This window comes from Pterocles gutturalis, unplaced genomic scaffold, assembly GCF_000699245.1.
Source record: "Pterocles gutturalis isolate BGI_N339 unplaced genomic scaffold, ASM69924v1 scaffold24418, whole genome shotgun sequence".
Taxonomy (NCBI): domain Eukaryota; kingdom Metazoa; phylum Chordata; class Aves; order Pterocliformes; family Pteroclidae; genus Pterocles; species Pterocles gutturalis.
In genome coordinates this window covers 25584-36418 of record NW_010123692.1, presented here as the reverse complement: position 1 = coordinate 36418, position 10835 = coordinate 25584, and the positions used below count along the sequence as shown (strand labels likewise).

General features: G+C 44.9%; 1 protein-coding gene across 2 annotated transcripts in view; it reads right to left on the bottom strand.

The window, feature by feature from the left end:
- Positions 1–2439: 2439 nt before the first annotated feature.
- The window catches only part of GABRR1 (gamma-aminobutyric acid (GABA) A receptor, rho 1), a 28775-nt gene continuing 20379 nt past the window's right edge, over positions 2440–10835 (bottom strand). For both annotated transcript variants that reach the window (XM_010078007.1, XM_010078008.1), the window contains 6 exons: positions 10212–10435; positions 7275–7357; positions 5913–6053; positions 5292–5444; positions 3489–3685; positions 2440–2727 (listed from right to left, as the gene is read on the bottom strand). In XM_010078007.1, the coding sequence (XP_010076309.1) occupies positions 2440–2727; positions 3489–3685; positions 5292–5444; positions 5913–6053; positions 7275–7357; positions 10212–10435 (1086 nt within the window). The remainder of the gene's footprint in view (positions 2728–3488; positions 3686–5291; positions 5445–5912; positions 6054–7274; positions 7358–10211; positions 10436–10835) is intronic.

Genomic DNA, 10835 nt, shown 5'->3' with positions numbered 1-10835 from the left:
GATGCCAAAGAATGGGTGTAGTATGAGATGGAGTCTATAAAGGAACGTACAGTACTGCAGCAAACTACATAGCATTGAGCTTCTTGTGAAGCTGGAGAGCTTACTAGAAAAATCTGGCACTCCTGCTCGTGCTGTTCTTAAATTGTAGAAATAAATGGGTTCTTACAATACTGAGAACCTAAGTACATTCTTGTGCAAGTAGTGCCCACAAAATCTTGTAGCTATTTGTGGGGAAAGGTCCCATTGGAATATGGGAAGGCGGCTGAGTGGCCAGCCTTTCATCTGGTTTTGCCAGAGCAGTGATTTTTTCTATCTTCATTTGACTGAAATGTTTGTGGTTTAAGAAAAAAAGTGGGGTTTTTTAGTCTCTTGAAAAAATCTCACTGGAGAATACCATGATGTGAAGAAAGCTTGGTTAACAAAGCTAAGATAGTGTGGTACATGGAAAAAAAAAAAAAAAATCTGTGTAGAAATGAGTAGTGAAACTGTCTTCTGGTGGGGTGTGTCTTCTAATGATCTTAGCTTTTGTGATTTCACTGCCTTACCTATGGAGTGTAGGCTGTAAGTACGAGATGAATGTAGGTAGTTCTGCAGGTCATGATTTGAGCGGTTGTAAGAAAAGCTGAGTATGTTTACATGACATTTATTTACATAGGAAAGTAAAGCAGCAACCAGCAGTGCTCACACAGCTGCGATGGCTGTGTCAGGAGCCTGATGCACTGAGTGGCAGATCAGTCAGCCCAGGGCAGATTTCATGTAAGCAGATTCACCTTCCATTGGGAGACACAACTGCTTTGGTCTGATTCTCAGAGCAGCTACACCTGTAAAAGACAACAGCATCTCCTGTGCAGGAAATACTGAATTTTGTAATTGTGTGCAAAAGCGTGTGTTTAAAGTCCTGTTAATCCAAACTCGGCTCTGTGGATGTAGGTGGGTTACACATGGCAGCAGACCACCTGAATGACCTCACTTTCTGAGACACCTTTGGTGCTTCTGTCATTGTAAAGGCCCCTGATTCCATTTAACCGATTCCTGGTTTCCTGAAATATTTTATTACTTCTGCGTTACAGATTTTGCCTTTTCCATATGGTGTGTTTATGCTGGCTGACTGCTCTGCAGAAACTGGTGGAGAGTTGGGACATAAATGCTGAGTGCCCCCAGCTCCAGCTGTGTCTCCTTGCTCCTGCCCCAGCAGGTGCTGAGCCTGCTCTAAGGGCACGGTGGGCTGCAGGGTGCTGGGGGGAAGGACACAGCATGGAAGCAGAGTCCGTTAGATGTACCTGCACTGGAGCTGCTGTCTCACAGTAGAAGCTCCTTTCTACTTCATTCCAAAGTTTTTGGCATGGTATCTTTAGTAACTCAGATATAAAGTCCTTGTAAGTGCTTTGTCACCTGTTGAGCACCTTTCTATTATGCTTTTACTAAAAGTGGAGGGACTAGGCTTTTCCTGGAAGCAAGTGCAATTACCAGTGGCTTTAGCAGGGACAAGAAGTTACGGGTTGCAACAGGCTGTGCAGACCAGTAACGCCCAGACTAGCTCAGAGAGAAGTGGCTTCTCCTGTAGTAGTTTGTCTTTTTGTAGACACCTGGTTGTCTTCACTGGATCATTTTGTAGAGAAACCTGTGTTATCTCCCAGGAAATTCAAGAGCAAAACTCCCACTGACCCAAATGAACAGATCCAAGGAGATCCTGTGTTTCCTGGAGGATTTGGTTAGCATTGCAGGAAGTCTGGCTTTTGTTCATCCCTTATTAAAAGTATATTGCAAGTGACATTTTAAAAAGATTGTCAGAACAGCTTGGAAAGATTTCTTTGTTTAAATATGATCAAGACAAAGCACAAGTCTGAAAGTATTCCTGGGTGGACCTGTCCGTGCAGTCCTGCTGGGGCAGCGTGCATTAGGCAGTGAAAGCAGGCTGTAGCCATCAGTAACCTTGCCAAAGTGTTTCCCAGTACTGGATATTTTGTGTTTGTAACAACCATTTGTGACTTCATCCTGCAAACATGCAAGTATTTGCATATTCTTGTATTTACTGGTGTTGAGCGTGATAAGTCTGCTGAGCTGGGAAATGTATGCATGCACTCAGGTACTTTGAGAATTAGGATTTCAGGGGCACAGAATGGAGGATGCACCATGTATAAGCAACTGGCAATTACAGTCACTTGTTAAAATAGTTTACAGTGGCCTGTGAGGCACAAGAAGGAACATAGCACAGCTTTAAATAAGTATAAAACTTCAGATTGCATATCCTATATTTTGCTGAAATATGAAACTTGCACAATTATTTATGCCACAGGTGAGTCGCATCTAATAAAAAAATCCTGAAAAAAAATCAAGCTTCCTTCCAGTTAAAGTGTGTCTCCATTTTCTTTGTTAGCCTATGAGACGGTACTTTCATTTAATGTCACAATGCTCTGTGACTACAGAAGTTATGTATATTTATGAAAAAATGGACCAGTATATCAAATTAAATAGAATGTATGCACCAGGGAATATTATCCTGGAGTACTTGTCAATGGCGTGAGTGTCAATCCTCATGCTGACATATCTCTGGTTTTTCCTCCTGCCCGAGCCCCTCTCAGACCCCAGTGCCAGCTGCACCATCATTCGGTCTGGTTTGTCTCCGTTCTCAGACACGTAGTGCCCCAGTTCGTTCACATCCCCGTCGTTGTAGCTGCCATCCATCATCATGGGCCGAGGCTGAGGCAGGCTGCACGCGCAGGGAAGCTGTGGACACAGGTAAGCGCAGGATGGTTTTGAGTTGTGTCCAGATAGACATACACATCCCTTTTCTCCTGACAAAACCAGAGGAAGGGACAAGCCAGGAGCATTCAGGTTGCTGGGGCACAGAAGGGAGAATGAGAGGACAGACTCTCTAGTTCCATGTCTGCAAGACACAACGCAGTCAGGGAGAGAGGGGCTGTCTAAGGAAAAAATCATTTGGCTTAAGCACGGCTATCAGCGTGTAATCAAGGTTGGACCTATACCTTGAAGCTGAGAAGATCAGGCCCACTTGAAGAGTTTAGGCTGAAATTTTGGGTGGTTATAATTTGATGTGACGAAGGCAGAAGGGGGAGGTTTGGGCTATTGTTTAAGGCTAGACTGTGCCTGGAGAAAGGTGGAGGAATCTGTCATGTTATCTGAAACGCAAAAGACAGTATCCTTCTGGTGCTATTCACAGGCTTGGATCTTCAGCGTAAAAAAATGTTTAAACATAAAATCCTAACCCCTATCGCATTTATACAGGCAGTGGAGGCTACACATGGAGGGGCTGAGTGCCCTTAGACTCTGAAGAGTGAGCAGCCAGTTTGGGTGTGGGTTGTCTGTAACAAATATTTATAACCAGGAATGGCTCAGCACTGGTGCACTGCATTCACACCAGGCAGCTGAAAGCAGCACACTGTTGCAAATTTTTGAACATTTACAGACATTTGACACACCTTTTCCAGGGGCATAAAGCTGCATTGGAGATACACAGAAAACCTTACCTTGTCCCGCAGTTTCCTCTCCTTCCGCTCTTGCACTGTAGTCAGGTAATTCACTGCCGCATATTCCAGCACCGAGAGGAAGACAAACACAAAACTGACCCACAGGTAAATGTCCACTGCTTTGATATAGGAAACACGAGGCATGGAGGCGTTCACCCCAGTGATGATGGTGGACATGGTCAGCACGGTGGTTATCCCTGGGGATACACCAGCAGAGAGCCCGTAAGGCACTTTCCATCGCACATACAGCCATCATTACAATCTCCTGACGTCTGAATTTACCCTGCAGTATTGTTTTTTACATCTGGGCGATGGGTCTCACTGCCTGAGGAGGGTCCAGGCAGCCCTGATTTCTAACTGGGGTTTTCTCCCCTTTTTGGTGAGAACAGCTCTAGTTCTGGTCTCACAATGCTTGAGGCTGGTTTCCTGCCACACCCCCAGCCTCCCACCCCACCGCCAGACAGCAGCGCTTCTGACCCTGTGCTGGCTGCACCCCATCTCCAGGTTCAGGACAGTCCCCAGAGAGGGTGTACGAGTAGCTCAGCTTCTAGTTCACCCCCTCTGCAGCACAGGCACAAGCAAAGCCCATCTGCTGCTGCTTCTACCAGGTTCCCTGAGCCTGTGTTTTCTGTCTGCTCCTAGGAAGTCTTGCTTTCCGGGATGTAACAATCCATCTCCTACACCTAGTCTGTGCCTTCCCTGTAGCAAGAGCAGGGATTAATGGAGCCCCACAGGTCAATCCTCCCCTGTGTGATGCCATGGATGAGCACAATGGCACATCAGTGAGAGAAGGAGCCCCTGTAGTTCGGTGTTATCCTGTCTCTGAGGCCCTTTTATTCCAGGGGCTAATTATGTCACATTAATGATCCCTTTGAAAGTTGAAATTATGTGTATGATAAACACAAAGGACTGAGTTCACAGGAGTATCTAGGTGCTAGAAAGTACTGCTAAAGGCAGTGCCTACATGTCTTGAAAAGCCGTGGCCCAAACACTTATCCTCCTTTTAATGATGTCTCAAGGCAGTGGATGCTGTTTGTAAACACAGATGTGGATAACTGCCCCATTGCTGTCTCTGTTATGCCTGTATATGTCCTTTCTACTGAGGAATATCATTTTAACAATAAATATAAATCTGAGGAGTGATGCCTGGAATAAGTGGATGCAAGCTTGGGCTCAAAGTCTGCAAAAATACAAACAGAACTTTGCTAAGGGCAAAGCATCCACTGCAGAGGAAGGTTTATGTCCATAGCATAGTTCTGCTCCCCTGGTGACTCCTGGCACATGGTTTCATCTGTCTGAAGGATGCTGCAGAGGGGGGGAGCTGAATCCCTCACACTGCACTGTAAACTCGTTTAACAAGTTGAACAGTGCAGCTCAGCTGATTTTCCTCCACCCTCCCTCCTCTAGCAAAACTCAATAAACTGAAATTTTGTCAGGGCTGCTAATATTGATTTTCACCTCCTCGCTCACTAAAGTCTCTGGAGGATACCAACACTTTGTCTCTTTCTGTGTAATGTCCCTGTTAGCAGCAATAAAATCAGAGCAGGACGTTTGCTCTGATTTGCACTGTGTGCAGCTAGCACTTGTGCAAACAGGGAAGGCAACTCGCTTGGCTCTGCATGGCAGATGGAGAGTGGCACCATGGCCAGTCCCCTGCATGGGGGACACATGTGCGGCACAGCTGATTTCCATGCCACAAGGCAATGCAGGGGCAGGGCATAGCACAGGGGATTTCATCTGACGATAAAGGCTGCACTTGCAGCAATAGTCTCTTAGGGCTGCTGACTACAAGATTGTTTTTACCTAATGGGACTCTGGCCGGAACTGCTCGGCGATCGATCCAGAAAGACACCCAGGACAACATGACCATGAGGGTGGCAGGGAAGTAGGTTTGGAGCAAGAAGAAGAAGATGTGTCGACGTAAAGTGAAGTTTATGTAGAGGCGATTGTACCACCCTGTGTAACAGAGAGAAGGAAAAAGAGAAGTCACACCAGCATCACTACTTTCAGGTAAGGTGATGTTGCATCAGGGGAATAGTGCCACATTTGCTTTTAGAAAAACACAATTAATGACTGTAGATCATTGCAGTTTACAAAAAAGACTCCTTACTGAACCAACTATCAAAGTCAAAGTGTGTCTCAGGACCATATCTTCCAGAGAAGATAATATAACCTGTGCACCCAGAGAGTTTAATTCATGTTAAAGCTTGGTGTGATCTTGAAGAGCGATTGCCTTTCCAGGCTACATAACCATCAAGACGGAAGTCTGTGTCAGGGACAGCAGCCTAGACATGGAAGAGAGGCAGGTCTGATGGGCCGCAGGGAGACCTCCCAATAGACAATCCTCCTTGGCCAAGGTCAGGAGGGATGGCGTGCACCCCTTCTTCCCCCAGCCCACTCTCTGGTAGGCACTCTGTTACCCACCTGTGCTGCTGTAAAAGGCGAGCTTTGCGGTGGTGTGAAACTCCTGGATCAGGAACTGGGACAGTGATATCCTCTCATCTGTTTTTAGGGAATCATTCCCATTCTTCCAGTAGAGCATGAGGTCATCTTCAGTGTAGGCATCTAGGGGAGCAGAGCAAACCTCAGTGTAATGCACTGAGCCAGCTGCTATTGCACCCACAGCCCACGGTGCACCCACACACCTTCCAGGCTACCTATGAGGTCCTGGCTGAAAAGGAGAAATGCCACCACTGAGCTGAGAGCTGTGCGGATGGTGATACGGTTGTGACAAGGAGTGGACTAGCTCATTGTCACAGCGCTCAGGCCTGATGCCTGCTGCATTGGGTAAACCCTTCTGATTCTCTAATCACAATCTCACACACACGTAATATGTGTGTCAGGTAACCCACCGCACTGGCACTTGAAAAACTGTCTTTCATAATTGTCCCAAAATCAGAAGCAAAGCAAAGAAGACTGAGAGGAAAGAGCTCACTTGGGGTAATGGGAGGAACATGTTATTAACAGTCTGAGGCATGTGGAAGCACAAAATCTTGGGTAAACTTTGTGCCTGTGACACACAGATGAATATTACAGGTCTTTTTTTTTTTTTTAATACATGTGGAAATCTAGTAATGTTAATCCTTTCAGATGGGGTTTAGTAACAACTCTTCCCAGAGAGGGAGGAAAAAAAATCACACATAAATATATTAAAACAGAGTTAAGATTATAATTCCTTATTTCAAGCTTAAGAAGGAGAAGAAAGAAATGTCATAAAAAGCTAGAAGTTTAAAATATCTCTGTATGAAACCCAGCCAACTCGTGTATGCGTCACAACTTGGGACAAAGGAGTTACATGTGGCTCTAAGCTGGGTTTAGCTCACGCAGGTATAAGAAACGTAAGAGGAAGGTGATTAATGTCATGGTTTGTACATCATGGATGAGCAGGTGGTGCACGTGAAGGGAACAGGGACATTTATTTATATGTTTGAGATCTGTGGTGCGGGAGGGCAGCTGGGCAAGCTGACGACAATCGACCTGCAGGCAAGTGGCTCAGGTCCTCTGGGGATGAGGTGGCAGCGGGGCAGCCTGGCTGGCTTTTGGGGACACTGGCAAGACAGCGCTCACAGCTGGTGTTTAAAAACACTGCGTTGTTGCCAACATCATTTACTGCTGGTGAAAAAAATAGCAGTAGTTTTCCGCAATGTTGAAGTTTGCTGACTTTGGTTAGAGCTCTCATGAGTGTAGCAACAGTTTAATTATTGGTATAATTATTAATATAATTAAACACAGTTCGGGTGCCCACGGGGACAGTCCTTGGCTCCCCTGCACCTTCACTTTACTTACAGCTTTCAATCTCCAGGGAACACGTCTGTGTGTCCAGGGGAAAGCGACTAAAATCCATGTTGCACATTGCTGTTACTGTAACTCTAGGGATGATAAAAACCACTCAATTAAAAACTTGTCTTGTTACATGACTGAAAAACAGTAAAGCTAAAGCTCTGAGTCCAGTTTTTTATTAAGTAACTATCTGGTCACTAACAGTCCACGGAAAATAAATACCTTCCCTTCAGCTAAAGCCATTCCACTTTAGTTAAAGCCATTCATTGTTCTCAGCAAACTAGTGTTAGAGAAGATGACTGGAAAGTTAGACCACCACAAATTGCTACTGGATGGCAAGAATATTGGAGAAGTGGGAAGGAGCAGAGAGAGCACTTTTTCCTCTTTGACTATCAGCAAACATCTCTCTGCAGAGATCTGTGCTTTCAGTGGATGTTTTGTACAATAAAATAAATTACATTTATCAAAACCATCCTAGTGCCATGAGGAATGCAGGTAGTTTTCTCTGCGCACCATGAATTTCCAGCTGCTCAATGAAAACCAGGTGGTCACACCTGGATATTAGCCACCAGAGGGCACAGACAGTGCCTCGAGTTAGGGCTGGAGCTGGTATGCAACAGACCGCTGAAATGCTCTGCTCCATCAGTCACAAGCTCTGGTCTTGCTATAGTTTGATTATTTCATTTCTGATGCCATAATTTTGTGTTTGCACACAGCTTACATAAATCTTGACTAAACTGTCTTGAACTCTAGGGAAGTAAATGAAAATAGAAGTATAAATCATAATGGAGCAGGGCTAAGGGTAGACAGACGTCTGTCACATAATGATAAAAGCAAGATGCAGCTCCTTATGTTAGTAGTCCTTTTGCATGTGCGGGTTCCTACTGATGTTGCTTTCCTATCTGGATTTAGTCCTTGAGTGAAAGTGCTTGGCTCAGATTTGTTGTTTAGGTGACAGAGAGGTTTACAGCGGTTTCCAAGACAAGAAAAAGTCTGGCAAAGATCTTTAAAAGGGCAGACACTGAGGAAAAAATATAATCTACAGGCAAAGGCATTCAGCAAAGGCAGGCAGGCAGTAGTGACTGGCTTGCTCTGAAGGGGAGACCAGCATTCATACTTTCCCAGCATTCATAAAGCACTCCAACCTGCAGTCACCACTGAGTAAAATAATGAAACTCTGTCAATTTGCTATTCAAGACATTTACCACCATTTTGTGCAGGACAGTTGTTTAAACACAACACAGCAGGATCTGAGTAGGTTGATATTCTTCTGTTCCCATCTTCTTTAGACAACCATAAATGGATGCAACACAGAAGATACTGGTGTCATGCCTCTAAATTAAAAGTGTACAGGCATGTGTGTTATGGCTGAACTTTCTGTGATTTTATTGTCCTTATTTTATTGTACTAAGGACTTGAGCAAACTTTGCAAAGGCCTAAGAAACACCTGATCCTTGCCTGATATGCTGAGTAAAGAAAAGGTTTAATAACGAGAAGGTAGACAATGTTCGGCCTGTGAATTCCAATGAACAGTAAGATAAAAATATCAGAGAACAAGAAAATTCTTGTCAAACTGATATCCCACAGGGAATCAAGAATTGCTTTGCTTGCCTTCCTTTCGTAAAATCATAAAACACCTTGGCAAGCTGAGAAGTTGATCTCCTCACCTCATGGCAGGATCAGATCTATGTCTACCACGCCTAAGCTCGCTGTCTAACATGCCCTTGAAGACCTCCACAGCCTTCCCAAGCAATGTGTTCTGCAACCTTATTGCTAGTTAAAGTTAAATCTATGCATCTTGCTGCTACTGACCTCCTATCCTTCAGAATGACCTTCAGAATACATTATCTATGATCTGATGCTTTATTTATAATGTATTTTGCTATTTCTTGGCTGAGAAGGTGATGTTGACATTTTTGCATCAGAGTATTGTAAAGGAATTTCTTCTCTAATAGGTTTTTATGGGTCATTTGGCAATACTTGTTTTCTAAGTGGATGGAACTGCAACCAAGAAAAACAGAAGCACTGATTTTAGGTTTTTTTGGAGGTTGACCGATGCTCCATACTTAGCATCTCCAAGGATGAAAGTGTTACTTATTAGAAAGAAAAAAATCCTGGTTTATTAATCTTCAGACTTAGGTCAGCAATGTTCCTCTCAAAGCTGATTGACCAGTTGGAAAATAAGGGAAAAAGGCAGGGTTGGGATCACCCCTCAAACTAGATGACAAAACAAAGTTTGCCCAAAATGTCCCCTTCAAGGAGCTTTCATGCTTTTCACATGAAATGGGAGCAAAAAGCAGAAAGAGTCAAAGTCAAGTGCTTGGCTTGCTCTAGCCATACACCTGAGTCACCGTGAGCTATATACCCTTGCTCTGAAGTTCGTCACTTCACGTGCTGAAGGATGTTCCACCTGTTTTATTAAGCTAAAGTTGTGCTCGGTATAATTTTTTACCTCTTCACAATTACCTATAAGAACAGAATTTGCACACTTTGCTAGGCCCAGAGCCTTTGTTATGTAGGTAAATGGATAACTAGAGCTGCTCTGGACTTCTGTTTATTACCAGACATTGCCTTCTTCCTTAGATTTTGCCTTGCCTCTTCAGCAGTGCCCTGTGGTGATCACAGCCCACTGGCCCCCGGTGAGCTGACCCCAGGGACTGCCACATCTGGCCACAGCTTCCCAACAGCAAGAGCAGGGGCTAACCATGCATGCACGGCGAAGGGTCACTGGTGGAACCAGCAACATTGGCACGGAAATTGGTTTCCTGCGATAGGCACTTAGTGAACTTGCAGAGGGACTCAGATGTCGGTGGATAGTCAGCACATTCATTCTTTTTTTTTTTTTTTTAGTACAAAGTAATGCAAAAATACAAGACAGGAATCAATTAAACCGCTTTATCTCTCACTCCAGTCACAGTTCGCATTGTTTAAATGCAGCTTTACCTGAGGCTATAAAGTACCTTCCCATCTGGCTGGACCCGCAGCATGACGTTATCTGTGGTGGTGTCATGGATAAAGGAACGCTTGGAGTGAACGAAGAACATGTCAGGGACCCAGATCTTCTTCACCAACCTGCCGTCAAAGGTCATGCTTTGGTTGTTGGTGCTGGGGAAGGACAGCCTCTCGTCTTTCCAGTAGTGCCTCAGGTAAAGCGTCATGGTGAAGTCCTGAAACAAACAGGCTTGTGTCACAACTTACACGTTATTGGCATAGCAGGGATTTCTCCTCTCTGGGACAAACCACAAGCTGTAAAGCGTCATTCCTGAAGGCACATCCACTCCCTGAGCTGCAGGGGCATGACTGGCTGCAGCTTATTTATTCCTCAGGTCAGACTGACTTACTAGGTTAAGAAATCAGCGACCATCCAGGTGACAAATCCACCTCTGAAATGCAAATGTGGCATTTGGGTGTCTGGGAACCACTCCAGGGACCAAAAGGCAGACATGCTGGGGCAGCAGTAGGTGGAGAGTGCCGCTGACCACATAATCCCCCAACCATATGATGCCGCATTTCTGGAGCCAACAGTGAAGAAGCGTTTGCTGCCTGTGCTGCCTTCCACACTGCTCC